General features: G+C 46.0%; 1 protein-coding gene across 15 annotated transcripts in view; it reads right to left on the bottom strand.

The window, feature by feature from the left end:
• NAV1 (neuron navigator 1) overlaps positions 1–27030 on the bottom strand; it is a 2160095-nt gene that overhangs the window by 507869 nt on the left and 1625196 nt on the right. The window contains exon 1 of one of the 15 annotated variants that reach the window (XM_085644391.1): positions 26179–26356. The exons of 13 other annotated variants lie outside the window; for them this stretch is intronic. In XM_085644391.1, the coding sequence (XP_085500517.1) occupies positions 26179–26252 (74 nt within the window). In that variant the 5' untranslated portion in view covers positions 26253–26356. Of the gene's footprint in view, positions 1–26178; positions 26357–27030 lie in introns of those variants that run through there. One more of the 15 variants, XM_085644400.1, reaches the window with a different exon arrangement.

Here is a 27030-nt window from a genome sequence, read left to right as displayed (position 1 = left end):
ACAATGCGTCAGCCATAATATTTGGTATCCCCATAGTAAACAATGATGGAAAGCAAAAGGAAGGGTTATATTCAGCATAGAAACACTGTGCACACCCATACAACATAAGACCATGTCAAATTGAATCCTGGTAACTTCTAACCCAAGAAACAAAGGGGATACCAAATATTATAGGCGGTATAGGCCATAATATACGTTATCTCCTGAGGGAACCGGTCGTCCAATCTTATGAATAATGTAAAAAATGTGAAAAGATACTGTAGTCTGCTATCAAATAAAAGACAACTTCAAGTTGTCAATGGCTAAAGGAGATATTATAGCAATGTGGGAGTCATAATATTTGGTATCCCCATAGTAAACGAAATTGGCAAGCAAAAGGAAGACTGCTGTTTGGCATACAAGTACTGTGCTTACCCATCCAACATAAGACTGTCAAATTGAATCATGGTAAGTTCTAACCCAAGAAACACAGGGGATACCAGATATTATAGCCAGTATAGGCCATTATATATATATATGGTATCCCCGAATGGAACCGGACGTACAATCTTGTGGGATGATGAAAAATGTGAAAGGTTACTGTAGTCTGCTATCAAGTAAAAGGCAACTTCAAGTGGTCAATGGCTAAAGGGTAACCCATGAAATGTAGGGGATACGAGATATTACAGCAATCCGCGAGCCATAATATTTGGTATCCCCATAGTAAACGATGATGGAAAGCAAAAGGAAGGGTTATATTCAGTATACAGACACTGTGCACAACCATCCAACATTAGACCATGTCAAATTGATTCCTGGTAAGTTCTGACCCGAGAATCACAGGGGATACCAAATATCATAGGTGGTAGATGTCATTATATTTCGTTTATCCCAAGCGAACTCAATGTGAAATACTGTGGAATGGTTTAAAAAAAACAAACAAAAAAAAAAAAACCACAAATCGGAAAAGATACTGTGATGTGCTATCAAATAAAAGGCAACTTCAACTGGTGAATGGCTAAAGGGTAACCTGTGAAACATAGGGGATACAAGACATTACACAGCAATGCGTGCGCCATAATATATTTGGTATCCTCCTAGTAAACTATTTTGAAAAGGAAGGGTGCTTTTTTTGCATAGAAATACTGTGCTCACCAATCTAACATAAGACCATGTCTAATTGAATGCTGGTAAGTACTAAACCAAGCAACACCGGCAATACCAGATTTGATAGCCGTTGTAGGCCATTATATTTGGTATCCCTTATGTGAACCGGTGGTAAAATCTCGTGAAATTATGTAAAAAAATTTACTGTAGTCTGCTATCAAATAAAAGGCAACTTCAAGTGGTCAATGGCTAAAGGGTAACCCATGGAACGCATGGAATATAGTACATTACAGCAATGCGTGAGCCCTAATATTTACTATCCCCATTGTAAACGATGTTGCAAAGCAAAAAGAAGGGTGCTATTTTCCATATAAATACTGTGCTCATCCATCCAACATAAGACCATGTCAAATTGAATACTGGCAGTGGCGTAACGATAATTGAGGGCCCCCCCCCCTGCATGGTACGTTGAGGGGCCCCCTTCGGACTCTATCAGGAGCTCCCCGGCCAAAGTGCAGTGCTTAGGGGGCCCTCTGGAGCTTGGGGCCCCCCGCACTGCGGGGGATGGGGAGCCTGTGTTACGCCCCTGAATACTGGTAAGTTCTAACCCCAGAAACACAGGGGATACCAGATATTATAGCCGGTATAGGCCATTATACAGGTTATCCCCTAGGGGAACCAGATGTAAAATCTTGAGGAAGGATGTAAAAAATGTAAAAGGTTACTGTAGTCTGCTATCAAGTAGAAGGCAACTTCAAGTGGTCAGAGGCTAAAGGGTAACCCATGAAACGTAGGTAGGGGATACAAGATATTACAGCAATGCTTGAGCCATAATATTTCATATCCCCATTGTAAGCGATGTTGGAAAGCAAAAGGAAGGGTGATATTTGCCAAAGAAATACTGTACTCATCAATCCAACATAAGACCATGTCAAACTGAATACTGGTAATATCAAACCCCAGAATCACAGGAGATACCAGATATTGTAGCCAGTATAGGCCATTATATATGGTATCCCCTGAGGGAACTGGACGTACAATCTTTTGGAATGATGTAAAAATTGTCAAAAGATACTGTAGTCTGCTATCAAATAAAAGGCAACTTCAAGTGGTGAATGGCTAAAGGGTAACCCATGAAACGTAGGGGATACGAGCTATTACACCAATGCGTGAGCCATAATATTTGGTATCCCCATTGTAAACTATGTTGGAGAGGAAAAAGGGTGATATTTGCCGTAGAAATACTGTACTCATCAATCCAACTTAAGACCATGTCAAATTGAATACTGGTAAGTTCTATCCCCAGAAACACAGGGGATACCAGATATTATAGCCGGTATAGGCCATTATATATGGTATCCTCTAACGGAACCAGATGTAAAATCTTGAGGAATGATGTAAAAAAAATGTGAAAAAATACTGTAGTCTATCAAGTAAAACGCAACATTAAGTGGACAGTGGCTAAAGGGTAACCCATGCAACGTAAGGGATATGAGATATTACAGCAATGCTTGAGCCATAATATTTGGTATCCCCATAGTAAATGATGTTGGAAAGGAAAAGGAAGGCTGCTATTTGGCATAGAAGTACTGTGCTCATCCATCCAACATAAGACTGTCAATTTGAATGCTGGTACGTTCTAACACCAGAAACTCAGGAAATACCAGATATTATAGCCAGTATATATGGTATCCCTTAAGGGAACCGGACGTACAATCTTGAGGAATGATTTAAAAAAATTTGAAAAGATACTGTAATCTGCTATCAAATGAAAGTCAACTTCAAGTGGTCAATGGCTAAAGGGTAGCCCATGAAACGTAGGAGATACAAGATATCACAGCAATGTGTGAGCCATAAGATTTAGTATCCCCTAAAGGAACCAGATTTAAAATCTTGTAGAATGATGTAAAAAAATCTGAATATACTGTAGTCTGCTATCAAATAAAAAAGTCAACTTCAAGTGGTCAATGGCTAAAGCGCAACGTAGGAGATAAGAAATATTACAGCGTGAGCGATAATAGTTAGTATCCCCATAGTAAACGATGGAAAGCAAAAGGAAGGTCACTATTTGACATAGAAATACTGTGCTCACCCATCCAACATAAGACCATGCCAATTTGAATACTGGTCTAAAAGCAGAAAAAACAGAGAATACCAGATAGTATAGTCGGTATAGGCCATCATATACAATGTATCCTCTAAGGGAACCGTTTGTAAAATCTTCTGGGATTGATGTAAACAAATCTGAAAAGATACTGTAATCTGCTATGAAATAAAAGGAAGTACAACAAAAGCACTGCCAATGAGGCCAGGGGTCTATAGCGCTGTGTGGTCTGAAGGGTGCCGACAGCCCCACTCAATTTATGCCTGCATGGGGGGCACACAATGTGCAGTAACACAAAAACATCATTTTTCCCACCAGTTGCTGGGTCACTGGTCAATCATCATCCAATCACTTAGTGGAATTGAGTTAACTGTCACTGACGGTGCCATGCAGGTGTGCCAGTTTTTGAAATACAACAGAGTAGACGATTCCCCCTGGATTGATCATCACTCAGTCTGAGCAAGGGGCAGTGCACTGCAGGGTGGTCTCAGGGCGATTACTACTCTCCAGAGAGGATGCAATTGTAAGAGTTTGTTTGACAGACTTAGCCATGGCATGTCACATGGCTGGGTTCCTGAGGGTCAGATTTATTTTGCACTGCAGCCAGAGCCTGAGGCTGCCCTATGCTGTGTGATGACAATTTGTGTTCATTATTGGTAGTGATGAAACTCAACCTTGAAGGTGGCACTGTATAATGCAGGCTCACTGGCAGCACAGATCTGCTAATGTGGTCTTATGTTTACACCTGAAAGACCGGTCACCAGCATCACAAAAGACAAATAGAAATGTTACTCGAAAGATTTAGACTGAGCGTACTCTGTCTTGCTTCCTTGTGAGTATATACTGCTTCTAGAGAATTGATCCTGTACGTCATTTCAGAGCTGTAACTATTAAAGCACATGATCCCATGTTTCTCCAAGCTTTAGTGTGGAGTTTTTGGAAACTTTGTGAAACCCCACCATATAAGATGAATTGTGTAGTTCACCTGAAAGTGCTTTGCAAGCCTCTCTCCCCTTCAAAACTTCTCCAAGGGAAACAGTGGTTTCCAGAGAAAGCCAACCAGGGCTGTTGCATGGATTTTTGCCACCCTTGGCAAAGTGACATTTTGCGCCTCTTCACTCCCTGTAGTCTTTGCTAATTTTATGATAATGCTGATGGTCTTCTGCTCCACTACACTTAAGGCAGCGGCCTGCTCTTCCCTTGTGTTTTAAACTGCCTCTGGAAGATGAGACCTTTTTCACACCGAGTCCCCATTCCATAGCGTGTCCTCCACTACGGCTGCGATCTGTCCACAGTAGGGGTGATGTGGTTCTTGACTCTATCTGTTGTCATGCAGGCATCCCCCCTTCCCACCTCTTCCCAAATGTGCTTTCTGTTACCATTGTGACTCACAATCTGTTTTCTGCACTGTTGCCTGATAGCCACGTGAGCAAGTAAAATCCACACATTTCTTCTCTGTTTGATTCTGCGAACAGAAGAGGACAGGTGGTTTCTAAAGCAGATTACCTGCCAGTTGTATTCATTGGCCTTACTATCAAATAAGAACCTGGTTATTTTTACAGTGCTTGCAAGTGTTTACCGTTTATAGCGCTGTAAATAACAAGTGGTCATCATTGCCCAACTCACTTAGCTGATTTTAGAACTATGAAACAGACAGTTGGCCCCGCCACTATCAAACCTGTGACTAGGAGGTTTGAAACAATGATGATGATAAATCGTTTTTTATAGTATGTAATGCCAGAGGTTTGCAGTTGTAGGCGCTATAACACCACATGTTACCCAATTTAATGCTACTCATTTTATCTATGTTGGATGGATGCAAGGCTGAACTGGCCCTGCTGGCATTTGATAAGTTTACAGTTTTAAAAGCAACCCGCTCGTTGCCTACTGAACAGTGAATTAAAAATCCTGTCAACCACATACACATCTATGGGTGCATGGTTAGGAGCACCAGAATCAGAACACCCCTGACAAATGTGCCAAGCTAACTTTAGATAAATATGGTGCATGCCCCCCCACAGATGTGCATAGTCCTAGCACCATTTGCAACCAAAACACCACCCCACATTGTTCAAGCCCCCCCTAAAATTAGTCAACACAAATGTCACTGGGGATTTACTCTGCATGTTTTTATTAAGATATTTGGACAAGTCTTTGCATATAATAAGGTTTTGTAAATGTGTGCGCAATGAAAGGCCGCATTTCTTCGTAATTATGTTTCATCATTTTAAAACTTGAGAACACAATCCACACAAATACACTCCACACCATGCAACTTAATTCCAATCAGCATAATTTCACTCAATGCTGCACACTTCCAAGCCACACAATTCAACTCTACCATTTTCCTTTCACACCACACAATTCGGCAACAAACCACATATTTAAACCCAACACAAGTACAGAACAAACCAAATACATCTAAACCACACCATATAATTCCACATCACACCACAAAATTCAACAGTACATCATATAATTAAAATCTCTATGACATACAAGTACAATCCACATAATTCCAGTACACTCAACTCAATATCACATAATTACTATCCACATATTTTAACTGCACACCATTCCACATAATTCCACTTAACAAATCCACTCCACACCACACAAATTCATAGCTAATAATTCCAATCCAACCCACATAATTCCACTCCACAGCACATATATCCACTCCACACCAATTCAAAACACATGGGTAAAAGACAGTGTAATTTACAGTGCCAATACCTCTAACTCTCACAAATTTGAGACCAATTTGCATTGTAAATGCTCTTTTCACTTTCATTCATGCAGCACTCCAGCCATGCTGTTACACAACATTACTTAAAAACAGACAAATAACTCTCTAATAGGCAAAACATATTGCCAATGATGGTTTTAATTGGCACAGAAATATAATGCAGGCTGGTGATATGCCAGTAAGGTGGCAGCCTAATAATTGTATGTAGATAATGATACAATCACTGTTGTTGTACTTACAGTGTCAGTTATATGTTTTGAAAACAGTTTTGTAAATTGTTCATTGTATATAACAGACTAAATCTTTGCTCAATAACACAAACTAGTGGCAAAAGGATACAGCAGACGGAGTCAGTATCACTACTCCAAGGCAATGGCCCCCATACTTTAACCCACAGCACTAGATTCAGTGCTAAGAAGTGCAGGTTAACCTCAAATCGTTCTTGAACATACCCAAAGCAGGTAACAATAACCCCATAGTAGCAAACCAGCTCAAATCTAGCCCATTGTCCATCCCTCACACACATCGGGCGAATACATCTAATACTCTGCAAAGCGAGGGTTTCTCGAATGCAGCTTCCGGTGGTCAGAACTTTAGTAGGTTAGATCACAATACTAGTTCCGATCTATCCTTACAGTGGAAGGAAAAATTATCTGAAGGTACCGTAAATAGCCACATTCACGTGCAACTAAATACATCTATCGTTCAGATCTCCATGACTACAGACAAGTTGCAATTTCAACTTCTCTCCTCTCCCCCCCACCCGCCCTCCTTTTTTCTTCCCTTTTTCCCTTCCTCTCTCTTCTCTTCTTCTTTTCCTTTTCCTATTCCCACCCTTTTCCTTTGGGGCTCAGTTTGCTTTGGATATAGATGGCTTCATATACTTTTTGCCATTGTTGAGATCCTATATTACAGACATCTGCTCTCCTAGATGTATGCATGGGTGGCCCCTATATAACTTTTTTGTATAACTCTGCATATTGAAGCTAAACTCATCTAGGCACTTTTTGTAAAAACCTTTTTCATTCATTTTTTGCATTTTCTCTCTTTCGGTCCATGTACTAAAAGGATTAAAACATTTAACATTCATAGTTACAGGCGGATTCTATCTTGGGCTAAAAAAAGTGCTTATTAACCAGGAGACCTTTTGATCCCTAGACCTTGGATGAGATGGTCAGGGATATACTAGACTTCTGTGACTTACAGTACTCCCACGTGTGTTGTTACAAGTATGTAGATTTTGACATCTGTATATATCTTTTCTAGGTGTGGAGCACTCAGGTGTATTCTTAGATCCACAAGTGAAAAGGAAATATTTTTCTATCTTACTTGTTTTCAAATGATCTCATGTGGATCTTGTTTTCCATTTCCTTATCTTATTTGAATTAAGTTATTGATTGACTCCATTTTTTAAGCTCCTATAAAACATTTTCTTTATGTATAAAATTAGATTTATTCAAAATACTAAATGACAACATAACTGTTCCCACAGATGCTATTGACGAAGCTTCAACTTATGTCTGAACTTGAATCTTTAAACATATGAATGAAATATATCAGTCATTGTGAAATATCTGTTTCCTATACCTCCAGCGCCCTGAGGAAGGACGGCACATTGGATTCCGAAACGCGCGTCGGCGCATTTGTTTGTTTTTGCTTTGTATATTGTCCTTGATGTATATTATTGTTATATGTATTATGTATCGCTATTGTCCTGGTTTGTTCTGATTTTTTTTATGTATATATATATATTTTTTTTCTGTATGTTTATTGTTGTTGAGTCATGTACCTGGATGAACTGTTTTTGCTTCGTCATGTTCTGAAATCCTCCATTTATGGATGAGGAATATCGCTGTATATACTTTCATTTAGTGATATATTTTATTGTATATATAAAAAAGAATAATGATTTTATGATAATAAAATACAAATCTATGAGAGATATTGGTCAGACCTTTTGTGGGACATTGTTTGGGTTTCAATTGGAAGGGGTTCTGTGTTGTTTATTTGATTGCAATTTCCACTTCTCTCCTCTCCCCCACGAACTGAGCTAGAATCGCTCAATGCCCAGACGTATAGGCTAGCAATAGACATGCAAAACTCCATTAGAAACATGAAGAATATTTAACATCTCAGAAAGCTATCTCTCTAAAATCATCCAGATTCAAAAATTAGTACACTCACTACACAACAAACTTGACAGGATTAACACGACCCCATTGCCTCTGTCGAATAGGATTCCCCGCCCTCTCAAAATCCTTAGTTATCTGACAGACTCCGAAACACAATCCCTAATGCTATCATACGAGTTGTCACCCAGTCCCACCCCTAAGAGAAATGATCAACAAATTAGAGCAGTTCCGATCAATTTAAACAGGATAACATAGGTGAATCCTAGAAAGCTAAATGCTGACAACCTGAACTAAATAACATTAATACCTTTAAGGCAAGATTAAATTCTAAACACCCCTCTTAAACTGCTTATGTGCTTACTACTGAATTGGCGATCAGCTATGAAACATGCAGCGGACATTGCCGACCTAATCCTGAACCGGGGTATTGAGGTAGCTATTCTAACATAAAAGTGGCTCAATAATGCATCGTTCCCATGCCTAGACCTATTGGTTCCACCAAACTACAATATTGTGAGCCTAGACAGGCTAAACAAAACAGGTGGAGGAGTGGCCTGTATACACAGATCAAGCTTCTCAATCTCTAAAGCCCACTCTGACCCTCTTGAGTCCTGTGAATACCTGGGGCTCTCTCTACGTCTCTCAGATAACCAGCACTTTACACTACACGCTTTCTACCATCCCCAGGTAAAAACGCAATGTTCATAGACCAACATGTGGAAATTATCACAGCAAATTCTGATCCTCACTCCAACAATATCTTTCTAGGGGTCTTTAATCTACATTGGAATGACCTCATAGATAATCAAGTCAATATTTTCAAAAACTTCCTAGCCGACCATTCTCTAGTGCAGGCATGTGGTCTTTCATCTCACTCAAAAGGCACTACATTAGACTTGATCATCTCCAAAGAAAATTAGGTACATCTCCAAAGAAAATTAGGTAGATTCAATCGATTATGAACCCTGCGACTGGTCCGATCACCACATCATCACCATCCAAATAACATCCTGTAAGAAGAAAAGAGCCACAAAAGCAGTCAAGCCTAAGCAATGGGTCAGAGATACTAAAGGCCTAAACATGGAGTTGCTACCAGCAAGTTGCGAGAATGAACTTCAACCTCCTCCTGGAGTGGTGGACTTCAGCAAGCTTACGGATCATTACAACAGTACGATGTCTAAAATATTCAATAAAATAGCCTTTTGTAAACTCAAAAGATTTCAAGTTAAAAATAAAAATACATGGTTCAACGGTTCTCTGAATGAAGAAAGACGGATACTCAGAATCACAGATTCACAGGAAATAGAGACAGCTCCCATCATCCCCTCATCTTAATCAGCTAAGAAAGACTAGGAAAGCCTACAATAAAAGCTTACTTCAGTCAAAAAAATACTTTTTTTTTTTAGAAATGAACGTGATAATGCTAAGAACAGACCGAGAAAACTCTTCGATCTACTAAAGGATCAGTCGAACAAATTGGCCAAATCCTCTCAACTAATAGCTCAATCGGCTCTGAGCTGTGAAGACTTTTCCGCATTTTTTACTACCAAAGCTAGTTCCATGGAGAATGAACTCAAGGTTACCGCTGATAATCGCGTGACTCAAAAGAGCACTCAAGTGAAGCAGCCAACCCAGCCTGCACAAACAGTGCCCCAAAATAAGGCCCATTGGTCAACCTTCAAACTTTATAATCAGGAAGACCTTGCTAAAACCTTATTGGCCTTAAAACCAAACAATTATTACAATGATCCTCTTCCCACAAAATGTTGGCCTACTGTCAACCACATGGTCATCCATAGCTGGACTAAAATAATTAATGCCTCGCTCTCCCAAGGTTCCTTTCCTGACCGTCTAAAAACAGGCCAGGTCATCCCTCTACTGAAAAAACCTACTGAGAATCCATCGGACCCAAACAACTTTAGGCCAGTAACAAACATTCCCTTACTGGCTAAGGTGTTGGAAAAATGTGCTCAACTACAACTGAACCTCCACATCTCTGAATATAAGCTACTAAACGACTGCCAATCAGGGTTTAGACCAGACCACAGCACAGAAACAGCAATTATGCACATAGCTGATGACGCGGTGCTTGCTCTAGACCATAACGAAACCGGTCTACTAGTCCTCCTCGACCTATCTTCATATCTTCAGCATGGTACACCGCAAATTATTAGACCGATTGAAGAATAGAATGGGTTTCTCTGGGACAGTACTGAAATGGTTTAATTCCTTCTTAGAGAACAGATCGCAAAGATTCTTGGTGAACCATAATCTATCCCTTCCATCCCATAGTCAGATTGGAGTGCCTCAAGGCTCAACGCTATCCCCATCCATATTCAATCTGTACATTGAGCCACTCACGGAAATACTGCAGTAGTCTCCTGCCACATGTACGCAGATGACACTCAGCTGTATATTTAGATCACATTGCTTGAAGAGATCAAAATAATGAACCTAGCACTACAAAAGAACGTACATTGGCTTTCTAGCAATCACCTTAAACTCAACTCACAGAATACAGAATTCCTTCTGATCTCCCCCGTAAATCCTCCACGATGATCAAGGAATGGACCAAACTGATCACAGCGCTAAATGGTACTACGATTCTAGTTGATTCTACCAAGTCTCTTGTAATCACACTGGATAAGGATTTAAACATGAGAGCTCACATCAACACTATGGCATAAAAGCCCGATTCCATTTGAGCTATCTCAGAAAATTGAAACCGTTCATTGACGCTGCTGAACCGAAAATGGCTGTCCAAGCTTTGGTTATCTCAAGGATTGAGTATGGTTGCACAACTCTAGCTGGGCTTCCTAAGATTTCAACAGCCCCACTAAAAGCCTGCCTAAATGCTGCAGCGAGACTCGTAACTGGTACAAGAAAATTTGACCACATCACTCCACATCTGAAAGCGCTCAAATGGCTACTGTACAAGGCAAGATTTCAGCTAACGATGGCATGTATTACACACAAAGCTTTACACTACAGAACACCACTTTACCTTGCCCAGAAAATTACGATTTCTGGAGGCCTTAGGTCATCAAGGGGGGCCGCAGATTTCCTTCTGAAACAAGCAATTTTCCGTAAGAAGAGAACGTACGATAGAGCATTCTCAGAAGCGGCACCAAGAATTTGGAATGCGCTTCGACTAAATAGTAGAGGAATCACCTCTGTCTCGCAATTCAAAAAAGAGGCTAAGTCCTTTCTCATGAGTAAATCTCTCCCGTAACTAACTATGGCCCTCTTGCGACTCCTTTGAGACCTTTAATCATCCCTGAATCTACTATTTTCAGATGTGTTAATAGGTGGAGATAACAGGATGACTGTACTGCGAATATCAGAGTAATGGCTCGGGGAAAGCACAAGTCATTGTGTTTTCAACGAGTCACCTATGGACCTCAGTCAGACCGGCATGGATACCCAAGTCCATACGCAAGATTCAAGGACGATAGCTAATGAAGATACCTCAATGAAGCCACATGGTTATTGATCTGTACCTGTAACTGTGCATACAGTTCTGAAACCAGGTTCTTTAGAAAGGATATTACATTTTATATTACTTTTTATATGCAAGTATGTCATGACATTTATTACTATAACCCTAGTGGTTGCCTAGTAAGACTGAAGATGTTTATTAGTCGTTAATTTGTAAACTGTGATCGAAACGGTTTGTGGCAGAACTGTAAAGCGCGTTGACACCCAGGATTGGGTCATGTTCGTGCTATAGAAAACACTAAAAATAAAATAAATAAATATATAATCTGAAATGTATTATTTCTCAATTTCCTATCCTGCTTTTTCCCATTGCCTTTTTTCTATCCCTCACACTTTACTATTTCTCCCATATTGATGGTTTATCTTTTTAGGTTTTTTTAATCTCTGCCATTGGTTCCCTCAGCTCTGCCAAGTACCACGCATCAGGCGTTAGACTAACGCATTTCAGTGTGGTGGTCCGCATCACCGCACCGAAATGTAAAGTCACGCATTTGTAGCGCCTCAGTATCAATCCAGAGTGTTATTAGTGCTCTGTTAGAAACTGAAATCCAGATTGCAGCGCACGGTCTGCGCGGCTTGCCCAGGATTGGGGCAGCTGGCTCAGCTCGTGACTGGGCTGTCTTAAGCAGGCTGAGAGCAGAGGCTACAATGTAAGCAGGTTTATACACTTTCCTCTTGACACCGGCAATCCATTCAGGCTAACTGTGTGACTCGTCACCTCACAGTCAGTGTTATAATTATGGCCCAGAGCCTCTATCAAGAGACTCCTATCTTTATATATTGGCGAGTCAGCACTGTGCGAGGGGAAAACGCGACAGTCATGGAATAATGTGACAGATTTTGACACGCGGCCAGTCCCGTCCCAGTACAGAGAGGCGCAGGATTGGTGGTGTCTGACAGGCAGCACTGAGCTCATCTCAGATTGCAAGATGTGGCGCAGCCGGCAAGGAGTCGTCGACTCGACTCCTGAAGGAGCACGGCTGCATCCAACTCCGAAGACAGCAGCACCCAGGAGGGAGAGAGTGTGCCTACACTGGCAGCAGGTAAGGAAATCTGCGCCCCCACCTTGAAACTTTCTCGATCCAAGGGCCAGTACTAGCTTCCCCCAGTCGGTTTGGTCTTGAACTCCCACACAGCAGGCCAGAAAAACAAGTTTGGGATTATACTCATGCACTCAGCAGGTAATGGGTGCCACGGGGATGAAGGGGTCTGCACTTAGCATCTAACCCCGTAAATGACATGCTGCACCGCCGGCGCTTCACAGCAGATAAACAGCGGTTATCTGCAGCGCCACAAGTAGTAAGGTACCCTGCGTGAGACACCTGCCTACACCTGGAAACTTTCCCCCACATCCTCCAAAAACACCAGAGAAACCCATACACTCGCCCACTCTCCACCCAGCATCCCCGCTTCCATACTTCACTTTCACATAGGACTGCCTGAGAAACCCCTGCACACGAGAATGCCACAGGTGAGAGCAGCCTACACATAAACAAGCTGGAAGCTGAGCCCTAGGGAGCAATCACCAGGATGGATGCGGCCTCCCTAGAGCCTCAGTCTGTTGGCGCCTGCCTAGCAGAGTGAGTCCGGCCCCTAGCATCGACAACTTGATACCTGGTTATGGTAATGAGGGGCAGCGGTAATGGTGCCGGTCCAACTTTCAGCATTACCAGTAGCTGTGTCACTTACGAGCCTGGTTTTTTCAGAAGCTCTGGTACAGCTGCAGCCTGCTGGTGTGATCTGGTGCTGTGGGGTGGGGCAGGTAGTGGCGTGCCAACTGGGCTGAACCTGCTCAGCTGCACTCCTTAGTTATCACTTTTATTCGGATTGGTTAAACCGTACTGTCTTTGAAACAAACAGCATCCTGGCTGGCTGTAAAGTGTGTGCCTCACTCTCCTGAGCCTTACCAATGCCTGTGATGCTGTCTGGGGCGGCTCACGAGTACTAGGTCAGTGTCCTTCCATATCTGGTGCTTTGCAGTAATTTTAAGAACTTCTCTTTGGTGAAATGGGTGTAATTTGATATTTATATGCTTGCCTCATCTTTATCACTTGACTTTGCTTGCGAGAAAGTTACTAACAGTTGTTGAAATGTCACTCATAATTACACTGAAATTATGAGAATGTCACACATAGCAATTGAAAAGCTTGGCAGCTGTGTTCCCTTCTCTGTCATTCTCTATCCTCATGTTTTAATTTACAATGTGATTCCAACTCTTAAATAAAAATAAAAAAATGTCGGGGCATATCATCAAGGGCATTATGGCTGCTTTAGCGGCACTTTTTGCCGCTAAAGCGGCGATAATTTTAACGCCCTATCAACAAGGCGGCACTAACATGCATTAGCGCATGTTAGCTGCCGAATTCCCAATGCCTGGCATCTCAGCGATAAACATTGCTAATGAGATGCAAAATTGTCGTGGCTGGGAAAACTACATGGGAAATTATCGCTAAGGCAGCTTCACCATATCAGCAAAGAGCCTTAGCGATAATAATCATTGCGTTAACTATGCCTTAACGCAGGAATTTAACGACTGTTAAATTCCTGACTAAGGCATACCTAACATGGGAGGTGGATTATGGTGAGACAACCACAGGGTTGACCCATTTCCCTGGATATCGCTGGAATATTATCGCCCTGGAGTAACGCGCTGTTAGTAAAGCGCTAACTGGGCGATAATATCCAGCGATAGACGGTGATAAATATAAAAGCGCTAAGCACGCTTTGCGATATTTATTGCAGTCTGTTGCTAATATGCCCCGTCATTCTTTCACTCAGACTCCATGCATATGTTTAATGTTTATTTATTTTACGTTTCCTTCTTGTTACTACTTGTTATTTGCTTTAAAAAAAAATCCATTCTCACTCAGACTCCATGCATATGTTAGATTTTTATTTATTTTACGTTTCCTTCTTTGTACTACTTGCGATTTGCTTAAAACATTTTTTTTTTAAATTATTTCACTCCGAATCAGTGTGTGCATTTATTTAATTTTAATTAATACCTTTCTTTGTTTGTACTAGTTGCGATTTGCTTGGAAAATAAACATTCCAATATTTCACTCCGACTCTGTGTACGCATATAACTTTCATTTATTTAACCTTTCGGTCTTTGAACTACTTGCGACTTGCTTCCTGTTTTATGTGCAGCAGTGGCCCCAGAATTAAAGAAACGTCAGATAATGTATAGCTTGAGCCTGTCTGGTATCCCATGAAATCGTGTATCCCTGCACTCAGCCCGAGCAGAGATCGACTGCTTCTGTCTGATCCTGCCCGGGCTGAGTTAATTCTCCGAAGACAGCCGAAGAGCAGGGGATACATGATCCCAAGTGGATACCAGATATTATACAACACCGGTCTTCCTGCACTGGGGGTTTGGGGGGGCAGCTGAGCACGGCGAGGTCTGCCCCCTGGGCAGATTGGGGGGGGGGGGGGGGGGCTGGGGGGGCTGGCCCGCGAGCGGCCATTTTGTACGCTTTGGGCTACATTGGGACTAGCCCAATTTTGTTAAGAGTAGCCCAAAGGGTATTTAGTTAGATTTCGCGCTTTCCCAGCCACCATTTTAGGTTTGGTTACCTGGTGGCTGGGAGCGCTGCGGTAGTCAGGTTTTTGTCAGGCCTAGTGAGGGTATTTTTGTTGGTTTTAGGTATTTTGAATTACGTGCAGTTGTGATGGCTGGCGGCGATTATAGAGTCTTGGAGGCGATGAGGCTTCTCAGCGAGGCGGGCGGATCTTTTGATCGCTGCGGTTTCCGTGCCCCCTTGCCCGGTGACCGTGACCGAAACGGAGGGTAGGCAAAAAGGCAGTAAAGCTGAGCCTCTATAGGATTGAACAGAAAAGTTGCTAGTACTGCACTTATTCTTTAAACTCCATATTATTTGGGAGAACACATTTTGAGAATGCAACAAAAAGTGTCAAAGACTTTTCTTTTGCTTGAGTTAATCAGTATTTAATAGTATTTCTTTAAAGATTTGGACCTTCCTATTGGACCTTCCTATTGCTAAAGCAATTTTTTTAAAACAGAATATCACAAAAGACGAAAAAATTCATAATGATCACACCACACCGATTAGTCACACACAACTCTCATGCTGATCTCACATACCATACACTCTTAACAGCTCATACGTTCACACAGGCTATTCAATCAGAAAATCAACACGTAAAAAACAACGCATTTTACACTCTTTTCTGTTAGGACCACAGAAAAAGAACATTCAGCAAGACATATTGATCTATAAATGATTCTTATTTGTAGATTTTTTCTTGTTCTTGTGGTCTTTAAACAGGTCTACGCGTTTCGAGACCCATGATTTGCTGGGCCTCTCATCAGGACCTGTAAGGTGAGAAAGGAGAAGCCTGTATAAGTTACAGGAGGGGCCCCTATACCTAGTTTGCATTGGTTGTTCGTTTCTGTAGGGATAAAGTTACCTTTGTTTGGATGAAGACAAGCGTTTTAGAGTAGTGGGGGAACCTGGGTGGAAAAGAGTGAAAGAAAAGGGTGTAATAACATCTATTTAGGGTTCAAAGATTTTGCAGCGGGGCATACCTGCGTTTAAGAGTCCGTTACTTCCGCATAAGGTAATCGGTTCCTTCAGCGTTGCCAGTCTCGTTGGTGCTGACGTGAGGAGCGTCGGCATATTTTATGGTCTTTTGATTGGTTCTCTCGGAATAGACATGAAAAGAAGACTTTGCGATGTGATCGACTATTTTCCCCGGCCCAACGTGTCGGCTACAAAGAATAGCATTCTTATGATGGGAAATGCTTCAAATTGGTTAGCATGAATGGATCTAATGAATTGCTTAAAGAGGCACGTGCTAGAAATCACAATAATCTAGCGGGGGGGGACTAATAAGAGAAGGGTGCAAACAGCGTTGAACAAGTTGAGTTGTCCACCTGGTGTTTATTTGTTTAGATGAGAATGTGGGTCGCTTCCTATATGTTTTTAGTGTTGAAAAATGCTTGTCTTAAATGAATTACAGTGGGGTTTTAATTTAAATTATGCAGTTCAGTCAAGAGGAAGAGTACGATTCAACACACAACCATGGGAGATGACAACCAGACAGAACTACAAAACTAGATCCATTATTAGTTTACAACTTATCTAAAAGAACTCTAACTGAAGATGAAAAAAAGCATCCTAGAGAAAGAATTATCTTTTGTTCCTGCAAAACGTAAGATTTTACAAGACTGAAAACAGACAATCGAATTCTGTAGAAAAATAAAACTTAAGACTTTCTTTTCGCTCAACCCACCTACTGAGACTCAAAACGACACTGGTCTCAAAAATAAATCTACCTTCTGTCCACCTGCTAACAAAATCCCAAATGAAGTAATCATTTTTGAAAAAACCCTACTTTCAGCCATATCTGACATGGAAAACAATAGAAAATGGGTTAAATTCAACACAACAAAATCTCAAACTGAAGCCCTTTATAAACTCCAAAAAGACACTTCATTATGAATTTTTTCGTCTTTTGTGATATTCTGTTTTTAAAAAATTGCTTTAGCAATAGGAAGGTCCAAATCTTTAAATAAATACTATTAAATACTGATTAACTCAAGCAAAAGAAAAGTCTTTGACACTTTTTGTTGCATTCTCAAAATGTGTTCTCCTAAATAATATGGAGTTTAAAGAATAAGTGCAGTACTAGCAACTTTTCTGTTCAATCCCTTGCCCGGTGAGGCGCGCATCGGCCGGAGTGGGGGCCGCCGACGCGGCCTGCTCGCACCCCCGGAAAGCCTTAAAAGCTAAGGTGAGTTATAGGGGCCGTGGGGATGTCAGGAGCGCGGCCCCAGAGTTTGGGGCAGTGTCTGGCAGACGCGCAGGGGGGAGGAGGCATGATCTGGCGGCAGGGCTGGGGGCAGTGTGGCTCGGCGGGGGAGCGCGTCTCGCGTTTCCCTGCTGGGTCTGCCTGTCACTGGGGGCCGCTCGTACCAGAGGAGCGGCCCGGGATGAAGGGGAAAAAAAAAAAAAAAAAAAAAAAGGAGAATTCCATTGGGGGCCGCTCGTACAACAGCAGAGCGGCCCCAGTTCAAAGTGAGGCGGGAAAGCAGCGGGGCAGCGTGCGGAATGAGCGCACTGCCCGGCGTGCGGTGGGGAGACGGGCGGTGGGGACAAGGTTACGGCGGCAAGTAATGAGGCCCGAAACAAGGATCGGAGGGGGAGCGCGTCGCGTGGCTCCTCTCCCAGATCGCAGGCAGAGAGGGGCCGCTCGTATGTTAGGAGAGCGGCCCCGGGCAGGGCAACAGGCCAGATTTTTCACATGGAGGCACTGGAGGGGGCAGGGAGACAGGTGGTGGAGGAGACACAGTTTGCGGTAGGTGGTGGGGGAATCAGGCCTCTTTGGCGGCTGGGAGAGAGGGTAGGGGTCTGGGCTGGGGACGCAGGCCCAATTTGTAGGAGTTGTCAGGTCAGAGGGGCAGGTAGGCCTGGGAGGGGGTCTCTGGTGGGTTAGGGCAGGAGGGGATTGAAGACTTTTCGGTGAGGTTGGCCAGTAGGGGGGTGCGGAGGGGTTCGGGAGGCGACCTAGAGGAGGAGAGGGCTGGTCAGAGTTTACGGGGGGGGGGTCTGGGGCAGGGGGTTTGGAGTGGAGTGATGGGGAAGGGGATGTGGGGGAAGCAGAGGAGGTGGTAGACTTGAGCGTGGTAGGGCAGGCATGGGTAGCTAGCACTTTGGGGGGCCGCAAGTAAGAGGGGTTGGGATGGGAGAGAGAAGAGAGGTAGGCCCAGAACACCAGACCATACTTTTTTGTTTCAGGTGGTGGAGCAACGACCAGAGCATTGAGGGGTGCCAGACTTGGTAGGGCTGGGAGCGGCCCATTGGCACCAAGGAGAAGGGAGGGTAGAGCCTTGCGCGGCATACCCAGTACCGGCGGGGGATCCCGGCGTGGCTGGCATAAGTAGACCCAGGACAGGCTCGCCGGCCCCAACACCCATGAGCACACAACGTCCCAGGGGGCAACGCAGAGGAAGAGTTTTCTTTTTGCATTCTGCATCACCAGCAGGGAGCGCTGGGGAGGGGGAGGGGGGGGGGGGGGGTTGGGTTGGGCAACAGGAGCTGGATTATGAGGAGGATAGTATGGAGGAGGGAGAGGTGCGAGATGTTGAAGATGAGGGAGAGGGGGGGCCCGAGTAATGTTGTGCCTAGTATTTTACAGGTGTCACGACGCCAGGCGCAGCCCACGGGTCGGACATCGCGCTGGAAGGTGCGGTCGGTCCCTTTGCCAGGACGCAGGGCGGAACAGCGGATGGAGTCCTTGGCGCCAGGTAAACGGTCATCGCACTTGTGTCCTGTGATGGTGTCGGTGGGCGTGGGTGGGGCTGACAGGGAGGAGGGGGCTGGAAGTAGGTTGAACAAGGGCGCTTATGTGGTGGATGTTGGGGTTGGAACGGAGGAATCAGGTAAGGGTTCGGTGGAGGGGACAGGTAAGACGTCCATAGACATTGGGGGCGTGACGGACAAGAAGGTGACGGTGGAGATTCAGCCGGGGGAGGTGGAGACCAAATTGGAGAGCAAAGAGGTGAAAATAAAACGGTTGCCCTTGGGCGCTCATCTAATGTTGTCCACCAAGGAACGGATTTGGAAAGGGGAATATGTCGAGATGCTTAAACTCCTCCTTAGGGTAGTGAGGGCAAAAGAGGGCTCAAAAGAGGAGGAATTTGAGTTGGCAAAACATCCGAAGGTGCCGTTGATGATTGAGAATTGGATGGCAGCGTGTATTGCAAAAAATACCCTGAAAGGTCGGTGGCCATGTTTAAATACATGGATGTGATCAGGAAGGCTCAGATTACGGGGGGTGGGTACGCCTGGGCGCAGTACGATGAGTAGTTCCGGGCACGCATGGCGAGGGACCCGGAGGCAAAATGGGGAGAGCTTGATACGGATTTGTGGCAACACACGATGGGTTTAGCTGGGTCTGGGAAAACAATTTTTATGGCCAGCGGGCTCCCGCTTGCGTATCGGCCCTTTCGAGGAGGCCACGCCCATGGGGGGTTGGAGGGAGCAGGCAGGGGACAGCCGGGGGCGAAAGGAGCTTGCTGGGATTATAACAAAGGGTTGTGCACCCGGGAGTACTGCCAATTCCGGCATGATTGCTCAGGGTGCGGAGGAAGGCATGCGCTGGTCAATTGTTGTGGCGGCCAAGGTCAGCAACAGAGGTCACAGCAGTGGCAGACAGTAGGGTTTAAAGTGGGGGGTGGGGGAAGTCAGCAGCAGAAGCAGTTGGGTTGGGGGGGGGGAGAGGGGCTAAGGGGCCTGGGCCCAAGGGCTTGTACTTCGGTTAACGTTGAAAATTTGTTGGCAGCCTTGCAGGGGTATCCGGATGTGGAGGCTGCTGAGCGTTTGCGAATAGGGTTTCAGACTGGGGTACGAGGGACCAAGTTCGAGAAGGTGGGCGGACAATCTGAAATCGGCAAAAGAGAACTCTCAGATAGTGCAAGACAAGCTCAATAAGGAAGTGCGTGAGGGCCGCATGGCAGGTCCCTTTCAAGACTGTCCTTTGCCAAATCTGATTGTGTCACCCATTGGAGTGGTGCCTAAGAAAGAGCAGGGTCAGTTTCATCTCATTCAACATTTGTCGTGGCCTGAAGGAGGTTCGGTGAACGATTTCATCGACGAACGGGAGGCCACAGTATCCTATTCATCTGTTGACATAGCCATGTCACTGGTAGTGACCGCGGGCGCAACAGCAATGATGGCAAAGTGCAACAAAGTCGGCTTTCCGGCTGCTTACAGTTCACCTGGATGACTGGGATCTTTTGGGCATCCAGTTTGGCGGTCACTGGTACGTGGACAAAGCGTTGCCGATGGGCTGCTCTATGTTATGCGCGCTTTGAGTGTTTCAGCACGTTCCTACAATGGTTGTTTACGGAACGGACGGGTCACCAAGGTGTTACGCACTACCTGGATGACTTCTTTTTTGTTGTCACCTCAGGCTCCATGGGACTGCCAGAGGGCTCTGGACAGTTTCAATGAGATCATGAGGGAACTGGGCGTGCCGTTGGCACCGGAGAAGACGATGGGACCCAGCATGGCCCTGTCCTTTTTAGGGATTGAACGCAGGGATTGAAAGCAGAAAATGTTGAGGCTGCTGGCAATCATGTTGGCAAAACATAAGGTCACGGTTAAAGACATTCAAGTACTGCTGGGTCACCTCAATTTCACCTGTCGGGTGGTCAGATTAGGGAGGACTGCGACTGTGCAGGGCACTTGCGGGGCAGAGTCCTCCGCATCATCATGTACGTCTGTCAGCGGGGGTGCGGGAGGACTTGAGCATGTGGCAGTTTTTCTTGCAGCATTTCAATGGCATACCTTTGATGAGGGAGGCAGACGTTGTGGGATGTCCAGATTTTTTCGGACGCGGTGGGGTTTACTGGTTTTGGTTTGTACTGACTGGCAAGGGAGGTGGTGTGCCAAGCACTGGCCCAAAGAGTGGCTGGAGGGGGGCAGGAGCATAGCCTTCTTGGAGTTTTTCCCTCTGGTGGTGGCAATCACATTATGGGGGGGGGGGGGGGGGGGGGAGGAACTCCTGGCGCACAAGAAAATCACCTTCAGAATTGATAATATGGAGGTGGTGCACATCGTGAATCGCCAGTCTGCCCGAGATGAACAGGTCCTGAAGTTGTTGAGGGTTTCTCTGTTGGGGTGCTTGAAGCATGATATTGCTTTTCGCGCGGTGCATGTGCCAGGTGTGGACAATGACATGGCGGATGCTTTGTCTCGTTCGCAGTGGGGGAGATTCCGTGGGCTCGCCAAGGACGCGAACAGGACCCCGACCAGAATGCCGCAGCATTTGTGGTACGTAGGCAACACAGGATGTTGCAACTGGTTCTAGGTTCCCTGGCTCATTCCACAAAAGCAGCGTATCAGGCAGCATGGGAGGAATTTTTGCGCTCCGGCGCATGGCGGCGGAACTCTTTGGCGGCTAGACAAGAAGATGTGATTCAGTTTATCTTGGACTTGGTGGAGAAGGGTCTTACGAGGGTCACGATAGCGGGTAAGCTGGTGGGGATTGCTTTAGTCGGGAAATTATTGTGGGGCTGTGCCCCCTCCGCGGGGGAACTTGGGTCGCGCATTTTGGAAGGTTGGGAGGGTGAATGCGGCCACGCAACCCGGGTGCGGAATCCTTTGTCATGGGAGCTGTTGGAGGGGGTGATTAGGGCGTTGCCTGGGATTTGTTTTGACATTGGGGAAGTTGTACTTTTCTCCACACTGATGTCCTAGATTTTTTTCGGGGCCTTTCGGGTCTCGGAGTTGTTGGGAACCAAAGCTGAGCAAGGGGCTGTCTTGGAGGGAGGTGTCTTTTAGTTCCGATAGGGTCAACATATGGCTGAGGAAAGCAAAGACAGATCAGGGGGGTAGGGGAAAATGGGTTTCTTTGCAAAAGGGGGTTGCTTTGCCCATATCAGTGGTGTTTGAGGTGGAGGTCTTTTGCAGGGGATTTGGGGAGTTTGGTCGTTGGGCATGGGGACGGACGGTTTGTTAAAGCTTCACAGCTTTTAGCTGTACTGCGGAAAGCGCTGGGTAGGCTGGGGATTGAAGGGAAAGATTTTGGGACTCATTCGTTTCGGATTGGTGAGGCTTCAGAAGCTCACACTAGAGGCTGGGGGCGAGGGGACATTATGAAGTTGGGCAGGTGGTCTTCTGACTGCCATCAGCGTTATGTGTGAAGCGTACCGGGGGGGGGGGGGGGGGGGTTATAGCGCAGTTGTTCCTTTTTCCTGTTCATTTAGGTTTCTCATTTCAGGTTCGGTGATGGGTCCCCTCGCCAGGGAGATGTGCATTTGGATTGTCGGCCATTCTCTTGTGAAGCGGGCGCAATTCCAGGCCCGCTCCAGCTATTTGGGGGAAAGTTTGGGGTTTAATAAAGAACTGTTTTCTGTGTGCTGGCGGGGCAGGGGTGGTATGCGGTGGAAGTAGCTGTTACAGGTTCTCAACTGGATTTTGGTGGCTGGTAGGTGCCCGGATGTTTTGGTACTTCATTTAGGGGAGAACGACATGGTAAGGGAGACGGGCCTGGCACTTATGAGATGTATGAAGCTGGACTTGGCTTTGATTAAGGCTCAGTGGGCTGGTTGTACTATTGTCTGGACAGAGTTTGTTCCTTGCAGGGTTTGGAGAGGGGCAGTTAACCCGGGTGCAGTGGACAAAGCCTGGCGTAAACTGAATATGGAAATGGTGAGATTTTGTCGGCAGTCGGGGATTTCCAGGATTGCGCATAAAGATATTAGGTATGACATGCCGGATTTTTTCCAGAGGTGAGGGGGATCCATCTATCCCGGTTGGGTATGGACTTATAGGAATTGAGAGAAGTGTTGGACAGATTGCTGGGCGTTCATAGGCGTTGAAAGGGAGGTGGGGGTTATGGCCTTCACAGATGCCTGCCAGAAGCTTTTTAAATGTTAGCTGTATCTGGGTCCGTGCGCACTCATCATAGGGCCTAAACACCACAGAAGTGTGGGATTCCACATCAGTGCTCTTCCGTCACTTTCACAGTAGATTCCTCATAATCCTCTAGTGACTCTATGAGCCTCCCCATGTTAGACAGCAAGTCACAATATAGCTGCATGCCCATTGTGCTGTCACCAAGGCATATTTGTTCACGTGACTGTGTGAATGTGTTTTAAATCACGCAGAGTTCGAATAATTGACTACCCATTCACACCCAACATTGTGCTTCATAACTTCACAGTACAATGTCCCCCAGCAGGAACACGGGAAGCCCCCAAACACTGCCCTCTCACTCGGGACTAAGTCAGAATCAAACAGCACCTTGAAGGTGAGGCCATGAGCAGACCTATGGAGTTATAACATCCGGAGATACATTTCATCAGCTCCGCAACTCAGCAGGCTACTTCACGTGACATGTCTGTGTCATAAAGAATATTGACATAGATACAGAGTAGACATGGCATCCATGAGCATGTTGCTGAACCAGGGATAATAGGAATAAATGCACAAAACGCACCCTGAGATGGGGCACAAACCCCCAATGTCTAGATGTGCTTCTTAAAGAAGGAAAGGTTCGCCTTCTCCCCCACCCCAGGACTGCATCAACCTCCCAGTGTGTTCTTCCTATCACCCGCCCCGAGGGACCTCTGCATAACCCGAAGACATTGCTCCCTGTATAGCGCCTCCTCATCCCTCCCCAGACAGTGCTTCACCCCTAGTCACCCGAGGCCTAAACGCTACACTCCCCAGCCGTGAGTGTAGAGCCCACCAGTGCCTGACACTGCAAACCCCCATACTCCTCCACTTCCAGATGTGGCAGGAATGCCAAGGGACTCCTCGGAAGCCCACCCCACCCCTTCCACTGGAGGCCGAAGACAAATGAGGATAGCGGGAGGGGAGAAACCCAGATGTAATTAGCCTCCAGGTGCTGTACACCTTGTGCCCATGGCACCTCCCTTCAACATGTAAGGAGACCCGAAGCTGCCTCTCCCCAGACGAGCCACAATCGGTGAAAGGTGAGCTAGGCGAATACACCAATACTCAGAAATATCCTGCAACTATTTCCCTTGGCACTTTATTAATGCCCCATAACGTTCTTGCCGTTTATTACCATTTCAGTTGGTAACATTAACCCCGCCAGCTGCCCCACATATCTCTCCAACCCTCTCCCCTGGGCAACGGCACCTCATCCCTCCCAAGGCCCACTGCTCCCTGCCCCCCCTCAACTCACATTCTGTAGCAGCAGCATGTGTGGTAAACTTTACGATTCACAACCTGGAATGTAGAATGCACTGCATGGCTCGAGCGCATATAAACACAAGCGCTCGCCATGACGTTTTCGTTTGGCTTTTTCTGCCGTGGCCTCGCCTGCCAAAAGGTTTCTTGTCTATATGGGGCCATATGTTTGGCCCCATAAAGATAAGAAACCTTTTGCAACCAATGCAAACCAGGCGAGGCCGTCCAAATGGGACGGCTCGAAAAGTCAAGCGAAAACGTCACCGGCACCTCTTTCCCAATGGCTGGTCGCCGTTTACCATAAACGGTGACGCCGGCCAATGGGAAAGAGGGGCAGGGCTTAATGCCCCTTACTGAAAAAACCCTGTCAACACTAAATCTCGCCAGCGAGACTGCGCACGCGCGCAGCCTTACGCTAGCGAGACCTGAAAATGTATAACCGGTGACAAAAACACATTCTTCCGCAGACTGTCAGCACGACCAAGCATCTTTTTAAGCAATTTAAATATCTGAAAACAAATTCTGGGCAATTTGGTGGGATAATGCATTTAGCAATGATTTATGGTTAAAGAAAACGCGAGCCAGCAGATGTTCAAAGCGGTCAGGAATGTATGTACCCAGGACAACCCCGAGATGACTGCAGCAGTGCAGCCCGAATTTTAATACATGCAGAGAACAGTTCATGCAAACAGAGGCACGCGCGAGACATGGGGGCGGGGGAGTGAGGGGTTCTCCCTCCCAGTCTCCCTACACACACTGCTGTGCTGTTCGTCATTACAGAAGCATTTACTGAGAGGAGCTGTGGACTGCTATTCTCCATTGGTGGTGATTGTGCCACACTGTGAGCAGCAAGCGATGTGCCCACGCATGAAAGGAGTGGACGACGTACTTAAAAGGATGCTTGACCACAGAACTGTCAGGGGGTCTCCCCGACACGGATAGCGCTACGACCACCATTTCCAGAAAAGCGTAAATCAAGCTGAAATCCTACCAGATGTATACAAATGACAACAAACACACCGAATATTGACAGTGTCTCCCCGAGTGTCCTTAGATGTTCATACTACCCCAAGCGTCACAGATAACCCCGCTCAAGGTGCATGCTGGAAGCGTAGCCTAGACGAGAGTGAGTTCCCCAGACAAAGCCTGCGAGCCCAGGGGGGTGCAGTCCCCGTCAGAGCCATGCACCGCACAGGGCCCGGGGGCAGCAGGGCAGCACGCTCCTCGCTCCCAGGGCCGCAGAAGGTGGGCGTGATGGGCTGCTGGGCACAGCAGGCAGGAGATGGGCAGAGCGGAGGGTGAGTTGGCGCTCCTGCAGCCTTGGCTCGTGCTGGCAGATTCGGTGCCTAGCAGCCGGCATCTCAGCAGAGGGCCGGGGGTGTGTCACTGGTTGGGTTGTACGAGAGCTGCCAGGGTTCGGGCTGCACATCCCCTTAATTAACAGGGTCTGACATTCTACCCGCGCCTACCCTCTCCCCCTCCTTTACGTCCCGGGAAGGATCTCTGGAACAAGCACTACGCACACACCTAGTTTCAAAGCGCTCTATTGAGGAAGGAGAGCGTGTATATTTGCTAACAGGTGAAAGGGGGAAATAGCGAAAGAAGGGCAAGTTGATTGCCCTCTGTCCCGTTCCTCAATAATTATCAACATATGAGTGGTGAAAATTTGGATCAGAAGCCCCGCCTACCTGAGGTCAACCCATTTAACAGCTCAATCACACATTATATCCGAAAAGGGGCACTGTGGGAAATAGGGGCCAAAATAAGCAGTTTTATGCCATCTAAGACATGCGCGGTGCAGATCAGATTGGCAAGACAATAAAAACACAAATAAAATAGTCACGTGGGTGCATTTCCTCCTTAATGGTAACACTTGGGGAGGGTGTCCGTACACTAGAAATGCGTCCGGCTCTTCCTTACCTGCTGCTTAAGTTCACAATGCGCTCGCCCCTGGCTCTGGGCAGCTGCAGCATTCTCACGGGCAGGATGCTCATGGCCCCCCGACGCCGAGCCCCCGCCTCGCGCTCCTCACGGCGCAGAAACTTCCATGTGCGGCACTCCCCGCAGCCCCACACACCTCGGTCTCAGCAGAAATCCGTTTGAGAGGAAGAAAGCCCGGAGCTGGCTGAGGGAAGGGCGGGGACAGAATCCCCGGTGGGCCCGCCCCCTTCTGTGCACACACCGCTGCCTGGCTGCGAGGAGAGGTCTCCAGCTGTGCTTAAATACACAGCCCCATCCCTGCAGCAGCAGGCGGCAGACAGGGGAGGCCTGTACCTTTAACCACAGCTGGGAGAGATGGACCTGGGCCAGGCTCTTTCTACTTATTATTTTTCAAAAGTCCCTCCTGGGGGAACCGGGCAGGTACCGGTTTCAGTTAGAGAAATTATTCCATCGGAGACCTCAAGCTCTACAATGCTAGATGGGAGGGGCTTCATCCAGTCCCGGTGATCTATGCGAATTCTTCTAGTTTTCGTTTTCCAGTTTAAATGTAGCGCTACCTTGGATGTAGAAGTGAGAAACTGCTGTGAGCGAGCTGCCAGGACTTTCTTTACAGGCAAAAGGTAAGCACTACTTCAGATAGTGTCATGAAAATCAGACTTTCCACATCTGAGTGGGAAAGAAATGATATCCTCCTCAGGGAAAGTTAAGGATATGCAAAATTGGTGTAATTTGCGCTCACAGAAATTTATGAAAATTAAGCGTAATTATGCGAAATGTAATTCAGTCACTTAGAGTTATAATTTACAGTGAAATGAATTTGCGCGTCAAATT

The sequence above is a fragment of the Triturus cristatus genome, chromosome 1_1, assembly GCF_964204655.1.
Source record: "Triturus cristatus chromosome 1_1, aTriCri1.1, whole genome shotgun sequence".
Taxonomy (NCBI): domain Eukaryota; kingdom Metazoa; phylum Chordata; class Amphibia; order Caudata; family Salamandridae; genus Triturus; species Triturus cristatus.
The sequence above is the reverse complement of the archived record's forward strand: the minus strand, read 5'-3'. Positions and strand labels throughout refer to the sequence as shown.